Genomic DNA, 21453 nt, shown 5'->3' with positions numbered 1-21453 from the left:
GAAATTTCAAGTGAACTTTTGCAACGTGTTGAAATTGAACCTGATTATTTGGACAACGTCATCACTGGTGATGAAACCTGGGTTTTTGAATACGACCCAGAAACAAAACGCCAAAGCTCTGAGTGGCACACTGATCAGTCCCCCAAGCCCAAAAAGGCAAGAATGAGCAAATCAAAAGTGAAAACAATGCTCATTGTCTTTTTCGACAGCAAAGGAGTGGTCCATAAGGAGTTTGTTCCTCAAGGACAGACAGTTAACGCTGCCTACTACGTGGATGTGCTGGAAAGACTCCGCAAAAGGGTCGTCAGGACGAGAAAGGACATCTCCGCTACCTGGCAACTCCATCACGACAACGCGCCTTGCCACAACGCGCTATGAGTCCGCGAGTTCCTGGCCAAACACCAGGTGCCAACGCTGCCCCACCTCCCCTATAGTCCTGACCTTGCCCCAGCTGACTTCTTTTTGTTTCCTAGGATTAAGTCAGCCCTGAAAGGAACCCGTTTTTCGTCCATAGACGAGATCCAATCCGCCGTGACGAAGACCTTGCGAGAGGTCCCAGAAGACGCCTTCCAGGGCGCGTACCGGTCATGGCAGAGTCGCTGGAAAAAATGTGTAGAGGCCCAAGGACAGTACTTTGAAGAATTTTAAGTGTTTGTGCAAATCTGTTCAATAAATTACTTTAAAAAAAATAATTGCATTACTTTCGGAACGCACCCTGTATATTAATAATAATACCAAATAATGCAAGTATTAGAACAATGTGACTTCTCTACATATTTAGTGTAGTGTGATCATTGTAAATGTGTTGTACGACATTCTTTCTGTATGATGATGTATGGTTAGAATAGCCTAAGAATTATCATAAGCATCTCAGTGTACTCAACACGTACATGTTTGTGACAAGTTATTTATTACCTTTTAAATGAAAGTATGGGTAAGATTTTTTTGACTTACTCCACATCCACAAGGACTTTGCTTCGGATATATGGAAAGCACTTTAATATATATTTGTTTTTCTATGTAAATATTTGTCTTTTCTTGTTCTTCTAAAATCCTCTGCATCTTGGCAGATTTCCTTACTATGGATCTATTGAAACAAAAAGTACAGCTAATCTAATTTAAATAAAAGTAATCTCTATTGGGAGCTATTTGCCTGCAAATAGAACAGTTCTTAAATCTCACCTTGGGCAAGAAAATCTACTCTGCATGCAGTCTGCATTCTGTGTCCAGCTGGTAACTAATGACTCTGTGAAAATCTGTACAGACACATCACAGGACAACTGTGGAAAGCCAGTAGGGAAGGAGGTACACAAAAACATCACATTTAAACTATCCATCAGAAAAAAAGTGATTTATTGGCATCTATTAGACCTTGACAGAAGCTCACTGCTATTATTTTATTAAACCATCTTCTCTCAATAGCTAATGGCTTCATACAATGACATACGACCATTTTCTACCAAGCATTTGCATACTCACTAGGCTGGCAACTGTCATACCACAATTTTATACATGTGCATTGAAAATGCATTTGAAAATTCTTGTAGACTTTCTGTACTGAAAAAGAAACTTTGTGGATGACAAAGCAACATTAACTCTCAATTTCAATAATGTTAAAAAATTTAAAACACCATCTTCACCCCAAAATATGAAGTATAAACTAAAAAGATTTATATGTTAAGTAAACTAGCAAAGAAGCACTAGTGTCATATCGTAATGAGCTTCAGATTTTTAACTTGGCACAGGAGCATTTGAGGAACTATTCAGTGTGTTTAAAAGAATAGTTGACCACGCTCTGGATGGATATGATACATACCGAGCCGAACAGTTCATAATGGCAGGAACCCTTTATAGTGTACAGCATCTGTAAAGAAATTCTCAGAGAAAATGTTCATTACAAATTAAAGTCCATGGGTATCGGCCCAATTTAATTCTTGCACCACTGAAAAGATGAGTGATAAAGGTATTGGTGTCTGTAGTGCTAAGAAAAGCTCCAGGACCTGATAAAACCTCTACTAGATTCTATGCCAAATTTATAGATAAACTGGCTCCTCTTTCGACTATAACATACTGTGTATGCCTTCAAGAAAAAATAGTGCCCAGTAGTTGGAAGGAAACAAAACTGCTTTACAATATCCCTGATAGCCATTTGTTGTAGAGTTATATAACATATTCTGAGCTCAAACATAATAAAGTATCTTGAACAGAAGACCACCTCCATGCCAACCAGTACGGCTTCTGAAAAGAAAGTTCATGTGAAACCTGACATGCACTTGTCTCACGTGACATATTGAAAGCCATTGATCAAGGCAGTTGGGTAGATGTATTATTCCTCGGTTTCCAAAAAGCGTTTAACTCACCACCACATTGATTCTTACTGTAGAAAGTATGATTGTGTGGGCTCTCAAGTGAACTTTGTTGCTGAATTGAAGATTACTTTTTTTGGTAGGGAGGATGCAGCAAGTTATCTTAGATGGAGAGTCATTGACTTACGTAGGAATAACTTCGGGTGTGCCCTAGGGAAGTGTGTTGCTGTTGCATGTTAACTTAGGTGTAGATGCAGATGCAGATCCAATATATAACATGCTTCCTACAACCACTAGAACGTTTAGCTCATTGCTCAATTTTGCTAGGTCCCAGTCACTCCCTCAGATTGTTTTGACAGTCAGATCTTTCAGCTAATCAGTTTCAGGAGCTGCCAAAGAAAGTGCATATGATGCTGACCTCTCAGGATCAGTTAATTATGGCAGTCTAGTGTTCCTCTTAGCAGTGCATCATTTTTTTTATTACATAGTACTAGTAATTAGGTGGCTGTTTTCCATCTCAGTATGTCACGGACTTGAAACTTTTGTCTTGATGTTTAGATGTAAAGTGATATTGTTTTATTGTGGGGAAGGGCTAAAATTAATAACACAAAGTACTTTATGAAGATGTACTACTTTATAAAGATGCTAATCCTAGTTTTCCAGTTTATGAAAAAGACACCTTTCCTTTGATAGTGTCTGTCAGGAGTAAAAATCAGCAGTCTATACTGAAGATGGTTTTGTGGAGCATAATGGCAAAATTAACAGAATAATTAAATCGCAAAATGAAGTGCCACCAGTAAAAGAAAAAAAAATATTTACTGCATTACACAGGATACAGTAATTCACAAACAGTACATATCAGAGTTGTCTGTAATATTTTTCTTTATCTATAAAGATATTGGATACTGTTAGTTTCATGATTTTTTAATTTGTCCCCAGATGAATGCATATTATGCAGCATATGACTGTGTGTTCCACGAGAACCTGCCAAGGCTGCATGCACATTTCTCATCGGCTAATTTAACAGCTGATCTCTACCTCCTTGACTGGTTATATACTGTCTTTGCAAAAGCTATGCCACTTGATGTAGCGTGTCGTGTATGGGATGTCTTTCTGCGGGATGGAGAAGAGTTTCTTTTCAAGACTGCACTAGGTAGGTTTTGGATGAATGACTGTGCTTTTTCCTATCTTGTTGAGTAGAAATCTGAGAGTTATTTCTTAAGTGATGGTTTTGGCCTTTGCTGATAATGAAATATGAACTGAAGATAAGCTACAGTCAAAACATACTACTTGCTTGCAAATAATGTGTAAAGCTGAAAATAAGAGAAAGTTTTGGAGGACACCGCATAGTGTGATTCAGTGCATTTAATTATAGCATGCCATTAAATATAAACTGCAGTTTATTTGCCAGTTTAAGTATTAATTACATTGACAGATCAGGAAGAATTAAATGAAAGGAAATTATTAAGTAATCTGTACTAACGTTTTGTAAATCAGTGTATGAAATGTAACAACAGCATTTATTAGTCCTTTTTAAATATGTACTGCTACAAATATTGCTTGATATTATTCCCACAATTTCATTCAAGAGTGTGGTAAGTAAATTAACGTATCAGTGCATTACTCCAAAAGCTGAAAGTATAGAATTATTTTAATCTTTAAGTGAAATGATGCAGTATAAAACAATGGGATTTGTACTATGGAGAATTGTGATTTTTTTTTCATAGGCAAATAGCATAATATTTATCTAAAATACTTTCTGTATCTGAAGTGTAACGCGTAGAGAGATAATTTCCATCTATCTCATGATACCAGATTTCCTGTGCCATATCACCAATCTACAAAATCCCAGTGGTCAGTTCTTATGCAAGCCCTTTCATATGCATCCATGAAGATCAGCATATTTCAGTCGTTAGAGGCATGTACAATCCTGTCGGATGCAGGGCCAGATGTGAAAGCCGTCTTGCCGTATACTAACTCGAGTGTAGCTTGGCAGAGTCTTTTACATGAGTATGTCCACCAACTAAATATGTACTGGAATGAATGGCCATTACCAAACTGTGGCCATCTGACCGTCCAGTGGCTGCTGCACAACACATGGCATTTGAAACGTTGCTCCCCGGCCTGCTCTTAATACTACCTACTTCGCACTATGAATGTGGAAATTGTGCTTAGGACTCCGGTTCATCCTTCAATTCCACTCTCCTACTCTACCTTATTAGCCCACCTCCTCCTTGCTGCCCCCGAATTTCACTCATTCATATATATATATATATCGGAAAGAAACTTCCACATGGGAAAAATATATTAAAAACAAAGATTCCAAGACTTACCAAGCGGGAAAGCGCCGGCAGACAGGCACATGAACAAAACACACAAACACACACACAGAATTACGAGCTTTCGCAACTGGCAGTTGCTTCGTCAGGAAGGAAGGAAGGAGAGGGAAAAATGAAAGGATGTGGGTTTTAAGGGAGAGGGTAAGGAGTCATCCCAATCCCGGGAGCGGAAAGACTTCCCTTAGGGGAAAAAAGGACAGGTGTACACGCGCGCGCGCACACACACACACACACACACACACACACACACACACACACACACACACACACACACACACACACACATATCCATCCGCACATCTGTGTATGTGTGTGTGTGTGTGTGTGTGTGTGTGTGTGTGTGTGTGTGTGTGTGTGTGTGTGAGTGTACACCTGTCCTTTTTTTCCCCTAAGGGAAGTCTTTCCGCTCCCGGGATTGGAATGACTCCTTACCTTCTCCCTTAAAACCCACATCCTTTCGTCTTTCCCTCTCCTTCCTGAAGAAGCAACCATCGGTTGCGAAAGCTAGTAATTCTGTGTGTGTGTTTTGTTCATGTGCCTGTCTGCCGGCGCTTTCCCGCTTGGTAAGTCTTGGAATCTTTGTTTTTAATATATTTTTACCATGTGGAAGTTTCTTTCTATTTTATATATATATAATCTCTGCAACTGTTCTATCTGATCCTCCCAGTCTACTCCTTATGCACATAAGCCCCCTTGTTTATGCTACAGTAAGCTAATCAGTGCCATATTCCTATCCTATGCACTTTCTGCATCTCACAACTAGCCATCAGCCACCCTTCCATTCCCTCCCCCCGTCTGCCTGTTGTAACTTCTTAATAATCCACCAAGAACTTTCCATTACCATATTTTCTGTGGCATTGTTTTATTTGCAACACACACAGATTGGCTGGGCATTCATACTGATATTAATGCAGCAATAGGAACTGCTTTTTTTTTTTTTTCCTTAATGTGTACAGTCACTCATTCCATATGCATGAAGGCTGTCCTTTTTAAAATATGATAGTTTATAAATGAAGGAATCATTTTAAGGAGCAATTAAATTGCATAGATGTGTTGCAAGTGTTGGTCAGGCACTTTCTGTAGTTTTAGTAATGTGTGCAATACATAATTAATTAAGTCTGTTTTCAAAATAAGAAAGCCTAAATTAATAATAATATTTTTCTACATATTTTGTACAATTATATTGTATTTTCTTCTTTCCTGTGAACAGGTGTTCTTCATCTACATCAAGAAACATTATTGCAATTGGATTTTCTCCATGGAGCTCAATTTCTCACAAGATTACCAGAGGACATGTCAGCTGATAGGTTATTTAGATCAATAGAATCAATCCGCATGTCTGTTGGGAAACTTCGTTTCTCGGAGGTGCTTGCCTCCCATATAGAACCTAGCTGAGGTAAGGATGCACAGATCACACTTTTTTCAAATTTTCGTTCACTATATTCACCACTACTTGTTCAGTATATAATTAGGTTATGCAAAGAAAGACACTTACTTTCTTTCCTTTAAAGCCTCGAAATAACACACATTGTTTTATGCAGTGTATTGTGTTCATTTGAAAACTGTATTCTTTCAGAATAGGAGATATAGTGAAAATACAAAAAACAATTTTTGTCATTATTGTGGTCTTCAGTCTGAAGACTGGTTTGATGCAGCTCTCCATGCTACTCTATGCTGTGCAAGCCTCTTAATCTCTGAATAACTACTGCAACATACATCTTTCTGAGTCTGCATACTATATTCACCTTTCAGTCTCTCACTTTGATTTTTACCCCCACATTTCCCTCCAGTAGTAAATTGGTTCATGAATCATAAAAGGAGGTTGTACACATGGAAGAAGCCTGGAAATACTGACAGGTTTCAGATAGATTATGTAATGGTAAGACAGAGATTTAGGAACCAGGTTTTAAATTGTAAGACATTTCCAGGGGCGGATGGGGACTCTGACCACAATCTATTGGTTATGACCTGTAGATTAAAACTGAAGAAACTGCAAAAAGGTGCGAATTTAAGGAGATGGGACCTGGATAAACTAAAAGAACCAGAGGTTGTACAGAGTTTCAGGGAGAGCATAAGGGAACAATTGAAAGGGATGGTGGAAAGAAATACAGTGGAAGAAGAATGGGTAGCTTTGAGGGATGAAGTAGTGAAGGCAGCAGAGGATCAAGTAGGTAAAATGACGAGGGCTAGTAGAAATCCTTGGGTAACAGAAGAAATATTGAATTTAATTGATGAAAGGAGAAAATATAAAAATGCAATAAATAAAGCAGGCAAAAAGGAATACAGACGTCTCAAAAATGAGATCGACAGGAAGTGCAAAATGGCTAAGCAGGGATGGCTAGAGGACAAATGTTAGGATGTAGAGGCTTATCTCACTAGGGGTAAGATAGATACTGCCTACAGGAAAATTAAAGAGACCTTTGGAGAGAAGAGAACCATGTGTATGAATATCAAGAGCTCAGATGGCAACCCAGTTCTAAGCAAAGAAGGGAAAGCAGAAAGGTGGAAGGAGTATATAGAGGGTCTATACAAGGGCGATGTACTAAGGACAATATTATGGAATTGGAAGAGGATGTAGATGAAGATGAAATGGGAGATACGATACCGCGTGAAGAGTTTGACAGAGTACTGAAAGACCTGAGTCGAAACAAGGCCCCGGGAGTAGACAACATTCCATTAGAACTAATGACAGCCTTGGGAGAGCCAGTCCTGACAATACTCTTCCATCTGGTGAGCAAGATGTATGAGAAAGGTGAAATACCCTAAGACTTCAAGAAGAATATAATAATTCCAATCCCAAAGAAAGCAAGTGTTGACAAATGTGAAAATTATCGAACTATCAGTTTAATAAGTCACAGCTGCAAAATACTAATGTGAATTCTTTACAGACGAATGGAAAAACTAGTAGAAGCCAACCTCGGGGAAGATCAGTTTGGATTCCGTAGAAATGTTAGAACACGTGAGGCAATACTGACCCTACGACGTATCTTAGAACGTAGATTAAGGAAAGGCAAACCTACATTTCTAGTATTTGTAGACTTAGAGAAAGCTTTTGACAATGTTGACTGGAATACCATGTTTCAAATTCTGAAGGAGGCAGGGGTAAAATACAGGGAGCAAAAAGCTATTTATAATTTGTACAGAAACCAGATGGCAGTAATAAGAGTCGAGGGACATGAAAGGGAAGCAGCAGTTGGGAAGGGAGTGAGACAGGGTTGTAGTCTCTCACCGATGGTATTCAATCTGTATATTGAGCAAGCTGTGAAGGAAACAAAAGAAAAATGCGGAGTAGGTATTAAAATCCATGGAGAAGAAATAAAAACTTTGAGGTTCGCCGATGACATCGTAATTGTGTCAGAGACAGCAAAGGACTTGGAAGAGCAGTTGAACGGAGTGGATGGTGTCTTGAAAGGAGGATATAAGATGAACATCAACAAAAGCAAAACCAGGATAATGGAATGTAGTCGAGTTAACTTGGGTGATGCTGAGGAAATTAGATTAGGAAATGAGACACTTAAAGTAGTAAAGGAATTTTGCTATTTGGGGAGCAAAATAACTGATGATGGTCGAAGTAGAGAGGATATAAAATGTAGACTGGCAATGGAAAGGAAGGCGTTTCTGAAGAAGAGAAATTTGTTAACATCGAGTATAGATTTAAGTGTCAGGAAGTCATTTCGGGAAGTATTTGTATGGAGTGTAGCCATGTATGGAAGTGAAACATGGATGATAAATAGTTAGGACAAGAAGAGAATATAAGCTTTTGAAATGTGGTGCTACAGAAGAATGCTGAAGATTAGATGGGTAGATCACATAACTAATGAGGAGGTATTGAATAGGATTGGGGAGAAGAGAAATTTGTGGCACAACTTGACCAGAAGAAGGGATCGGTTGGTAGGACATGTTATGAGGCATCAAGGGCTCACCAATTTAGTATTGGAGGGCAGCATGGAGGGTAAAAATCGTAGAGGGAGACCAAGAGATGTATACACTAAGCAGATTCATAAGGATATAGGTTGCAGTAGGTAGTGGGAGATGAAGAAGCTTGCACAGGATAGAGTAGCATGGAGTGCTGCATCAAACCTGTCTCAGGACTGAAGACAACAACAACAGTAAATTGGTGATTCCTTGAAGTCTCAGAATGTGTCCTATCAATCACTCCCTACTTCTGGTCAAGTTGTACTACAAATTTCTTGTCTCCCCAATTCTATTTAGTACTTCCTCATTAATTATGTGATCAATTCATCTAATCCTCAGATTCTTCTGTAACACTATATTTCAAAAGCTTCTATTCTCTTTTTAGATAAACTTTTTATTGTCAATGTTTCACTTTCATACATGGCTACACTCCAGACAAATACTTCTAGAAAAGACTTCCTAACACTTAACTACATTCAGTATTGACAAATTTATCTTCTTCAGAAGCACTCTTTCTGCCATTGCCAGTCTACATTTTACATCCTCTCTACTTTAAGCATCATCATTTATTTTGGCTGCCCAAATAGCAAAAGTCATCTACTGCTTTGTATCTCATTTCCTAATCTAATTCCCTCACCCTCGCCTAATATAATTTGACTACATTCCATTATCATTGTTTTGCTTTTGTTGATGTGCATCTTATATCCTCGTTTCAAAGCTGTCCATACTGTTAAACTGCTCTTCAAAGTTCTTTACTGTCTGACATAATTACCATGTCATCAGCAAACCTCAAAGTTTTTATTTCTTCTCCCTGAACTTAAGTTTATGCCCCAAATTTTTCTTTGGTTTTCTTTACAGCTTGTTCACTGTACATGTTGAATAACTTCAGGGATAGGCTACAACCCTGTCTTGCTCTTTTCAACCGCTGCCTCCTTTTCATGCCCCTTCACTCTTGTAACTGCTATCTGGTTTCTGTAAAGTTGTAAACAGCCTTTCACTCCTTGTAATTTACCCCTGATACCTTCAGAATTTCAAAGAGAGCAAACTAATCAGCATTCTCAAAAGCTTTCTCCAAATCTACAAATACTGTAATAGTAGGTTTGTCTTTCCTTAACCAATATTCTATGATAAATTGTAGGACCAGCATTGCCTCGCGTGTTCCTACAATTCTCCGGAAGCCAAACTGATCTTCCTTGAGGTTGGCCTCTACCAGTCTTCCCATTCTTCTGTAACAAATTCATGTCAGTATTTTGCAACCATGACTTACTGAACTGATAGTTTGGTGATTTTCGCTCATATAAAAATTAAAAATGTTCACATTGCTCTCTTAACCCCTAGACTGTGCTGTTATTGTACCAATAAGTTGCCCCCGCCCATGAACCATGGACCCTGCCGTTGGTGGGGAGGCTTGCGTGTCTCAGCGATACAGACAGCTGTACCGTAGGTCCAACCACAATGGAAGGGTATCTGTTGAGAGGCCAGACAAACGCGTGGTTCCCGAAGAGGGGCAGCAGCCTTTTCAGTAGTTGCAGGGGCAACAGTCTGAATGACCTGGCCTTGTAACACTAACCAAAACGGCCTTGCTGTGCTGGTACTGTGAACGGCTGAAAGCAAGGGGAAACTACGGCCGTAATTTTTCCCGAGGCCATGCAGCTTTACTGTATCGTTAAATGATGATGGCATTCTCTTGGGTAAAACGTTCCGGAGGTAAAATAGTCCCCCATTCGGACCTCTGGGCAGGGACTACTCAAGTGGATGTCGTTATCAGAAGAAAGAAAACTGGCATTCTACGGATCGGGGCATGGAATGTCGGATCCCTTAATCGGGCAGGTAGGTTAGACAATTTAAAAAGGGAAATGGATAGGTTAAAGTAAGATATAGTGGGAATCGGTGAAGTTCGGTGGCAGGAGGAGCAAGACTTCTGGTCAGGTGACTACAAGGTTATAAACACAAAATCAAATAGGGGTATGCAGGAGTAGGTTTAATAATGAATAGGAAAATAGGAATGTGGGTAAGCTACTACAAACAGCATAGTGAACGCATTATTGTGGCCAAGATAGATACGAAGCCCACACCTACTACAGTCGTACAAGTTTATATGCCAACTAGCTCTGCAGATGACGAAGAAATTGAAGAAATGTATGATGAAATAAAAGAAATTATTCAGATAGTGAAGGGAGATGAAAATTTAATAGTCATGGGTGACTGGAATTCGAGTGTAGGAAAAGGGAGAGAAGGAAACGTAGTAGATATGGATTGGGGGTAAGAAACGAAAGAGGAAGCCGCCTGGTAGAATTTAGCACAGAGCACAACCTAATCATAGCTAACACTTCGTTCAAGAATCATAAAAGAAGATTGTATACATGGAAGGAGCATGGAGATACTGACAGGTTTCAGATAGATTATATAATGGTAAGAAAGAGATTTAGGAACAAGGTTTTAAATTGTAAGACATTTACAGGGGCACAATCTATTGGTTATGAACTGCAGATTAAAACTGAAGACTGCAAAAAGGTGGGAATTTAAGGAGATGGGACCTGGATAAACTGACTAAACCAGAGGTTGTACAGAGTTTCAGGGAGAGCATAAGGGAACAATTGACAGGAATGGGGGAAAGAAATACAATAGAAGAAGAATGGGTAGCTTTGAGGGATGAAGTGGTGAAGGCAGCAGAGGAACAAATAGGTAAAAAGACGAGGACTAGTAGAAATCCTTGGGTAACAAAAGAAATATTGAATTTAATTGATGAAAGGAGAAAATATAAAAATGCAGTAAATGAAGCAGGCAACAAGGAATACAAACGTCTCAAAAATGAGATCACCAGGAAGTGCAAAATGGCTAAGCAGAGATGGCTAGAGGACAAATGTAAGGATGCAGAGGCTTATCTCACTAGGGGTAAGATAGATACTGCCTACAGGAAAATTAAAGAGACCTTTGGAGGAAAGAGAACCACTCGTATGAATATAAAGAGCTCAGATGGAAACCCAGTTCTAGGCAAAGAAGGGAAAGCAGAAAGGTGGAAGGAGTATATAGAGGGTCTATACAAGGGCGATGAACTTGAGGACAATATTATGGAAATGGAAGAGGATGTAGATGAAGATGAAATGGGAGATATGATACTGTGTGAAGAGTTTGACAGAACACTGAAAGACCTGAGTCGAAACAAAGCTCCAGGAGTAGACAACATTCCATTAGAACTACAGACAGCCTTGGGAGAGCCAGTCCTGACAAAACTCTACCATCTGGTGAGCAAGATGTATGAGACAGGCGAAATACCCTCAGACTTGAAGAAGAATATAATTCCGATCCCAAAGGAAGCAGGTGTTGACAGATGTGAAAATTACTGAACTATCAATTTAATAAGTCACGGCTGTAAAATACTAACGCGAATCCTGTACAGACGAATGGAAAAACTACTAGATGCTGACCTCGGGGAAGATCAGTTTGGATTCCGTAGAAATATCGGAACACGTGAGGCAATACTGACCCTACGACTTACCTTAGAAGCTAGGTTAAGGAAAGGCAAACCTACGTTCCTAGCATTTGTAGACTTAGAGAAAGCTTTTGACAATGTTGACTGGAATACTCTCTTTCAAATTCTGAAGGTGGCAGTGATAAAATACAGGGAGCGAAAGGCTATTTACAATCTGTACAGAAAGCAGACAGCAGTTACAAGAGTCGAGGAACATGAAAGGGAAGCAGTGGTTGGGAAGGGAGTGAGACATTGTTGTAGCCTCTCCCCTACGTTATTCTATCTGCATATTGAGCAAGCAGTGAAGGAAAGAAAAGAAAAATTCGGAATAGGTATTAAAATCTATGGAGAAGAAATAAAAACTTTGAGGTTCGCCGATGACATTGTAATTATGTCAGAGACAGCAAAGGACTTAGAAGAGCAGTTGAACGGAATGAATAGTGTGTTAAAAGGAGGTTATAAGATGAACATCATCAAAAGCAAAACGAGGGTAATGGAATGTAGTCGAATTAAATCGGGTGATGCTGAGGCAATTAAATTAGGGAATGAGACACTTAATGTAGTAAAGGAGTTTTGCTATTAGGGGAGCAAAATAACTGACGATGGTCGAAATGTAGAGGATATAAAACATAGACTGGCAATGACAAGGAAAGTGTTTCTGAAGAAGAGAAATTTAAGTGTCAGGAAGTCGTTTCTGAAAGTATTTTTTTTGGAGTGTAGCCATGTATGGAAGTGAAACATGGACGATAAATAGTTTGGACAAGAAGAGAATAGAAGCTTTCGAAATGCATTGCTACAGAAGAATGCTGAAGATTATAAATGTGTAGATCACATAACTAATGAGGAGGTATTGAATAGGATTGGGGAGAAGAGAACTTTGTGGCACAACTTGACTAGAAGAAGGGATTGGTTGGTAGGACATGTTCTGAGACATCAAGAGATCACCAGTTTAGTACTGGAGGGCAGTGTGGAGGGTAAAAATAGTAGAGGGAGACAAAGTGATGAATACACTATGCAGATTCAGAAGGATGTAGGTTGCAGTAGGTACTGGGAGATGAAGAAGCTTGTACAGGATAGAGTAGCATGGAGAGCTGCATCAAACCAGTCTCAGGACTGAAGACCGCAACAACAACAACAAGAAGTTGCCGAAGCAGAACTATTGTTGCAGCTGCATAGTTGCATGCTTCTATTACTATTCCTGTGCTGGTAATTATTTCTGGACCTTGTGCCACTTGCAGTGCCGAGTGACCTTGGCACTGTGTTCAGAGTTTTTCAAATAAAGTGACTGTTGTGACTGGAATTAGATAACTTTTTGAAGCTTTTCACAATAGCAGTGTTTCTGTAAAAATAAAATTATTATTTATTTATTCTGTTATTCTGAGGAATAATTTTATTGGTGGAGCCAATGCCTAGTTTCCTTGAATAAATTAGTTAGAAATTAGTTTTTATCTGGTACAATTCAGAGCATGGTAATGTACATAGCCCAACTTTGCACTCTTCACAATGCACACATTTACCTTCATATTTTTGTTCCCATTGGTGTCTCTTTTGCTGCAACTCATTCGGCATTTTCACATCGGCACCTGCTGTGTTCTCAGTGGATGGAAAATATTTTGGATAATGTCATCCCACCAATCAGCTTAGGGCTGATGTCTGGTAATGTTGTCCAACTTTCCTATTATGAGAGGTTGAGTTGACATTGATGCTGTACTTTTCCAGCAAACTTTCACTGAGATTTATTTCAAAGTCAAGTCTTCAAATTTTCCACCAAGTATGAGGTATGAGTTTAGAGCTGCTATATCCATGAAATGGCAAAACTGTTTCATATAACATTTTTAAAGACTTTCCGTTGTGGCTGAATAATTGGTCATGTACTGATCAATTAAGTCAGTGCTACCTACTCTGTCATTGTATGTATGTATCTTCTTCTTTTTCACTATTTCTTCTCTCACTAAATTTGTTGTAACTAGTCACTGTAAACAATGGAAAGGATGTACACATCTTTCTTATCTCACCTTCGCATCACTATCAATATTCCTCTATAAAAGGTCTTAACAGTACCCCTCTCAAGTTTTGATCCTTCAAAGCTGTTGACATTCCTTTCCTGTTAATCATAGCATTTCCAGTGCAGTGGTTTCAAAAAAAGAGAAAGTTGAACAGCTGAGGACTTCCATAAAACGTCTCAGTAAATACAGTATATACCTTGTTAAATTATCCATGAGGTAAAGACAAAACCACTTCATATGCTAGAGGATATTCACTATATTGGGGTTCAAATGGAGTGTCTTTCCCAGGGTAAATTATAAAGTGACGTAAATACTCACTGTTAGTTTCACATAAGCAAAATAATTTAATACCATAGCAAGCATGCTTCATTTGTGTGTATAGCTTGTTAGGTAGCCACCCTTTCTACAGTAACAGTGATTCATCATTGGATAATTCTCATTCAGGAGTATAAGCCTTTTCAAATTATTTCTGTGGATGGTCAGTGACAGGTTTTAATTCACATAGTTTAGCAGGAATGGAGAGTCTTTTGAATAACTACATTTTTTGACATTTAAATGAACTTCAGGAGAGGATTAAACTTGCATTTAAACATAACTTTCTGGAAAAATTGCTGTTTCAAGGACTTCTTTCCTCAAATAATACACTTGAGTCTAGTTTTTAAATAATCACTTGGAGGAATAACATTGCGAATAAAGAATACAAATTTTGCTTTTTCCGGCTATGCCATCAGAGGAATGTAGGGCTAAGGAGCAAGCAGAAAAATACTCCCTGCAACACTTGATTTGTGCTGCACACGTCCCCAGTCATGGGTGCTGCTCACTCGTAACAAGCTGGATGACACACCAATGACTGTCACTTCCTGATTCAGTGCATCATTTTCCACCGTGACCTGTTCTTGCATTCTGGTGTTGAGCCATGGGGTGTACACTTTGTCCGTAGTGTCTATAGGGGATCAAAGGACAATAGGGTTGCAACTGGTGCCTTCATCTTGGTCTTCAAGGGCAATTCATTGCCTGAAAATGTCAAGGTGATGGTATATTCATGCGATGTGAAACTGGGTGTCGATGAGAGACCATGACTGTGCCTTACGTACGGCGCCTTGCAGTCAACGGTGAGTAACACCCGTACTAGAGGAGCATTTGTAGAGGCAAAAGTCATCAGCATGCAAGGAAGGTGTTCCCCCTCCCATCCTCCCTATGTCGTGATTAAAGCTTTTGAAATTCAGGCACATGTCTTCACCTTGTAAGGCTTGCCCCATCTGTAGAACTTCCCTATGGCTGCTGCTAGACCATTGACAGCTACTAGAAAGAAATGGCACCCAGTACAGATCTCTGTGGGCCACATTCTCTTGGATAGGGGGGAAGGGGGGGGGTTGGACTGTGGGAACCACCAACTCAAACTTTGAAAGTACAATGTGACAAGACTTTAAAGTGCGGTAGCAAGGATGTGGTGTTGCCATGTGGTGTCATATGCCTTTTGGAGGTCAAAGAAGATGGCTATAAGATGTTGACACTGGGTAAAAGCTGTTCACATGGTAGACTCTAGGTAAAACAGATCATCAGTACTGGAACGCCTTGTCAAAAACCACCCCGGGGATGGAGCCAGAAGACTCTAAGACTCAAGGAGCCAACAGAGCCACCAGCTCACCATGCATTCGAGCAACTTCAGAGAACATTGGTGAGGCAAATTGGGCAATAACCTTCAGTCTCTAGAGGGAGCTTACCTGGTTTCAGTACTGGTATGATGATGCTTTCTTGCCATTGTGATGGCAACTTGCTCTCACTCCAAATGTGGTTTAAGATGGCATGAAATGACGTTGACAATCCACTGAAGGGGGCTTGATAATTCGGTTGTGGGTGTGCTCCAACCCTGAGGCTGTATCAGAGCAGTGGGCTTTGGATGATTGGTCAGGGCTTCTCTGAATCAGTTTCAGGAAATGATGATGACCGCGAAGCCCTCTGACTGGCAGCTTGTGCCTCCTTCAGCCACTGGCTGATGTCCGGCTGTGATCAGCAGAAGCCTTGGAAGGACGTGTCCGGAGGGACCCCTTCCTAGCAAGAGAACCCAGAAGAAGATGATTTGTCTCCAGTTGGGAGGTGGGAATCAATGTTCCTAGTAGGTGGGAAGCCAACAGTCCTGAAATAAGTGTTGGGAGAAGCAGCAAGAGGAGAGCCCCCAACCATCAGGTGGCAGGCATGGTCGAGCAGCCCACTGTAGAACATGTAAAGGGCAGGAGTACCATCACCAAAAGGGGTGACATAACAGCTGGAGCATATGACACTGTTCTACATTCTGGGTGCAACCACTCATACTACTACTTCGCCTCTTCGTAAGTCAGTTTGTCCAGAGTCTTATATTCTTGCATTTTCTTCTCTCTGTAAAACAGTACACCTTCCTTGCATGCTGATGACTTTTGCCTCTACAATTGCTTCTCTAGTACGGGTGTTACTCACCGTTGACTGCAAGGCGCCGTACGAAAGGCACAGTCATGGTCTCTCATCGACGGCTTTCGGTTTTCAGTTGCCAAGAGTTGCATCATGCACTTATGTCAATGTCATATCATTCACCCGCAACCAGAACTGTACTTAGACGACCAACTACTCAATGTGGTGGAGGCTTGGTGCTTTTTAGAACTGGTCTTCAATGCTTGGTTGATGTGGTTTCCCAATCTTTACCAGCATAAGTGAAGATGCTGGTTGTGCATTAATATGCACCAGTTGGGGTGCGATCAAACTACCGTTCTGCAGTTTTGTAGCCTGTGTCATGTAGGACTGCACTTCTGCACATAGAGGCAGACTGGTAGGCAAGTGTGGAGGGGGTGAGGTCTGCTCATGCGCGGTGGCAGAGCTCGGACAAACAGAAGTTCGTGCTGCCAAACAGTGTTGCTATGGACAACAATCGGGTTCATTTGCCTTTGGTACATTGTATTTTACATTCACATCCATGAGGGAATAATACGTTTTAAAACCAATTTCGATCACTCGTCTACGTGAGAAAACTCTTACTTCGTGTCTTGTGGTTGTGTCCACTGCTCCACAGCAATTGTCTGTGTGATCTTGGAAGGCAAGATCAGCTGATGCAGTTTTGTGAAGATGTCAAGTATAATTTTTCTCAAAACAACAATTGTCTAATGACAAAATCTTAGAAAATGTTCCGTTAAGTTTCGAATGTGCAGCCGCAAGAATTCTTCTTCTTCTTCTTCTTCTTCTTCTTCTTCTAATATTTCGGCTGTATAATGTTCAGCCATCTCCAGAGTGAGCCGCAAGACTCAGTCTTGCAGCTCACTTTGGAGATGGCTGACAGTTATACAGCTGAAATATGAGGAGGAGAATGAGAATTCTTGCAGCTCACTCTGAAGATGGCTGAACATTATACATCCTAAATATTAGAAGATGGATAATTCTTGCGGCTGCACACCCAAAACTTAATGGAACAGTCTTTGCACCGCCAAAACCTGAAGATTCACATTTTCGAAAATGGTTGCAATAATTTCCATTTATTGCAATTTGGACTATATTATAAATAAAAATGTGATAACAACAAAATAAACTCCAACTGATATCATTATATTTGAAAACTGCTTCTACTCAATATATTTTTTAAAATGTGTATAATGTGTGTATGTGGGTGTGTTCCATTGCATTTAAATGTAAATCACTATGCATAAAGAAGAATTAATGGCAGCAAAGTCTGGTGCAAAACACATACTGTAAAAATTGTCAGTATGTTGTTATATTTTTCAGTGTCAACAGGCATTATGAGTTTAAACTAATTCGTTCGACATTACAGTGGGAGAACACATTTATAATCCATTGAATAACCAAACAGTTAACCATCTTCTGTGCATAACTCAACGGAATGCTGCCCAATACCGTCGAAAACTGCTGATATCTACACAGGTAACCCTCCCTTTCATTTTAAGGCATTTCCCTATTGAGGATGACTGTTGTTTACTTGTTGAAGTATTGGAGTTATTGATGGATTTATCCGGCTGCATACTCAAGAGTAATTATAGAATACAAAATGCTGGGAAAAGCTTAACTACTTCTTGTGCAATGGGTTGACATTATAGTCTGAATACTTCATAGGCTGCATGTTCCCAATCAATAAAAGTTAGGAAGTTCTCAAGTACTATGAATGCAATGGCTATGTTGACAAAAACCTTTTTAAACCATCCAAGTCCAAACCATTTGATTGTAAATTTAAGATGGCAGGTTCAAGGCTTTTATCCATCTTCACCTCCCTGTCAGCGTGATGCACACAGTGTGGCCACACTGAAGGGGAATGCTGTCTATTGCTTCATGCACAAGTGTTGCAGTATTTGTTATCTTGAATGTTTTGTTTTTCCCCCCACATAGCTTGTAATCTGTGTGCAAATTAATTATATCGGATTATATTGACAGTGATATGTGGGTAAATGCAAAACTGTGTGACCACAATCACATGCAAGAAAGTCAAATTTGTACATTATGTTGTGTGACTATTATAAATTAACAAGCTGCAGGAGTTCAGGACAAGTCTGGCTTATATTGTCTGGAATATTTTTGTTTTTCAGGCAGAGCACAATATCCCCTTTCCTGGTGCCTGTACCTGGTTTTTTCTTTTTCTTTTTTTTTTTTTTTTTAGCTGAGCAATAACTGGCATGGTAATTACAATGGCCGACTTCGAAGAGAGGTATGGCAAGAATTGTGTGCTGAACCATTTCTTGAAAGTGACAGTATTCATTTCCGAATGGTAGTTGCTACTGTTTTTCTTACACCTAAATACAAGTTTACTCTCAGAAATCAAATCAGAAGAAAAGCCAGCATGCAGAATAAGTATCCCAGAACCTTTTCATATGGGGACTTTAAAACTGCCAGTACCATCCCCTCATTTTCCAACAGGTATTCAAGAAATGATCCTGATTCACCCATGTTGCATCAGCATAATACACTGTAGAACTGCATGCTCCTCTTGTATTGTGCATCTTTATAAGGGTTCATGCTGCTTCTATGTCACTTCTTTCAATTAAAAAGTCTCTTATTAACATATTTGAAACCAGTGTCTTTTAAAATTCTTTGCATTGACTAAGTGCTATCTTTGAACCCAATTTGCTCAGGCACGAGTGTAAAAAGTTTACCCTCTTACATACATTTCAAACTCAGAGCTTTTGAGGGGGGTGTTAGCAAAAGACCTTGCAGGGAGGCTGAGAAAATTCTAGTCCTTCATGAAATCACTAAGAATGTCAAAGGCTTCTGTTTGTTGAGTCACTCGTCAACCACTCTGGTGTGACAATAGAGACAATGAAAGGAAAGCTGAAATTTTAAACTTTGTGTTCAAAAAAATCATTCACACAGAAGGATTGCAGAGAGATACCATCATTTGACTGTCACATAGACTCCCTTATGAAAGACATAGAAATTTGTATCCCTGGCACTTAGAAGCAACTGAAACAGTTGAAAACAAATAAGTTGGCAGATACGAATGGAACTACAGTTTGGTTTTACAGTGTGTACCTTTTGGCTTTGATCTCTTACTTGGATTGCATTTATTGCAATTCTCATGTCCAGCAAAAAGCCCCAAATGACTGAAAAAAGTGCTAGTGACTCCCACATATAAGATGGATGAAAGAACAGATCCACAAAATTACCATCTTGTATTCTTAATGTTGATTTACTGTAGAATTCTTCTGGATATTCTAAGTTCAAATATAATAAATTTCCTCAAGGGAGAAAAGCTTCTGTTCACAAATCAGATTGGATTTAGAAAGCATTGCTCATGTGAAACTGAAATTGATCTTTTTCTCTCACAGTATTATGTGAACCATAGATGAAGGACAAAAAGTAGATCGTATGGTCCTCGATTTCTGGAAAGCATTCCTATTCACAGATATGCAATTGGCTCAGACTTTTTAAGTAATAGAAACGCAGTATGTTGTCCTAGATGGTCAGTGTTCATTAGAAACAAGGATATTGGTAGAAATGCCCCAGGGAAGTGTGATAGGATGGCTGACTGTTGTTCTCTAGGTACATAAATAACCTGACAGATAGTGTAAACAGCAATCTGACTGTTTGCTGATGACACTGTAGAGAATGGCGAAACATATCATTGGATGACTGGAGGATGATACAGAATGATCTAGGTAGAATTTGTAGTTGGTGCGGTGAATGGCAGCTTGGTCTGAGTGTAGTAAACATCATTTAATGTAGATGAGTAGGGAAAATAATCCTGTAATATTCAAATACATTATTAATGATGTGGTGCTAGACACAGTCACTTTGATTAGATATCTAGGTGAAAGACTGCAGAGTGATATGAAACTGAATGACCACATTGAGGTCGGTAGTAGGGAAGGTGAATGGTAAACTTCAGTTTATTGGGAGAATTGTAGGAAAATGTAGCTTATCTGGGAAGGAGACTCTTTGTAGAAAGCTTGTGTGACCCATTCTTGAATACTGCTAGTGTGTTTTGGATCTCCACAAAGTCAGATTATAGGAAGAAATTAAAGCAGTTCAGATGCATACTGCTATGTTCTACTGGCATGTTTCATCAACATGCAAGTGTTAGGAAAAGGCTCTGTGAACAAAATGGGAATATGCTCTAGGACTTAAATAGGAATCTCTGGAGAGAATATGATCTTTTTGCAAAACATGATTGAAATAGCTTAGAGAACAGGCATTTGTGATTGACCACTGAAAGATTCTACTGCCATTACGTAAATTTCACTTAACTACCATGAAGACAAGAGAAGAGAAATTAGGACTTGCATACGATGGCATATAGAGACATTTTTTCCTCACTCCTTTATCAAATAGAACAGGAGGGGAATGACTAACAGTAGCATGAGGTATCCTCTACCATGCTCCATGTAGTCATTGCAGAGTATGTATTAGACCTAGTTTGTGGACAGTATGCATGTATATTGAAGTGTCCCAGGTCGGCTTGGGTTTCATTGTGGTTTGTTATACTTCACCTCGTGCACCAAACACCTAAATAAGTTGCCACCTGAACATTAATTTTATATACAATGGATGTTGTTTACTGAATATTTGGTCACCGTTAAGTTTTATTAATCAGGGTCCAGCTAGACTGTGGCCTGAATCTGTGTGCCTTCTTCCTCCAACTTGGCTCAGACTTTGCCTTCATACAGGCTCCAGATAAAACTTTTGAAAATTAACTTCTCATTCTCATTCACTCCACCACATAAATAAGAAGTGAGATGCAGTTCATCATCTTATATTATCTTCAAAATTAAAACTCGATACATGATAAGTGAGGACAGCTACCAACTCGTAACTCTCTCTCGGTACTACGTAAATAATAGAGTTGATAATTAAAAATAACAGTACCTTTATGACCTTTGACATTTTGCATTCTTGGGTTTCATAGAGCTTTTTCTTCCACACTGCCCACTCCATGGAACTTGTATCTCTGC

General features: G+C 39.4%; 1 protein-coding gene across 3 annotated transcripts in view; it reads left to right on the top strand.

The window, feature by feature from the left end:
* The window catches only part of LOC126355797 (TBC1 domain family member 14-like), a 313754-nt gene that overhangs the window by 282885 nt on the left and 9416 nt on the right, over positions 1–21453 (top strand). For 2 of the 3 annotated variants that reach the window (XM_050006216.1, XM_050006218.1), the window contains exons 8-9: positions 3246–3459; positions 5856–6041. In XM_050006216.1, the coding sequence (XP_049862173.1) occupies positions 3246–3459; positions 5856–6040 (399 nt within the window). In that variant the 3' untranslated portion in view covers position 6041. Of the gene's footprint in view, positions 1–3245; positions 3460–5855; positions 6042–17782; positions 17940–21453 lie in introns of those variants that run through there. The other variant, XM_050006217.1, reaches the window with a different exon arrangement.

This window comes from Schistocerca gregaria, chromosome 3 (genome assembly GCF_023897955.1).
Source record: "Schistocerca gregaria isolate iqSchGreg1 chromosome 3, iqSchGreg1.2, whole genome shotgun sequence".
NCBI lineage: Eukaryota > Metazoa > Arthropoda > Insecta > Orthoptera > Acrididae > Schistocerca > Schistocerca gregaria.
This window is presented reverse-complemented; position numbering and strand designations above follow the sequence as displayed.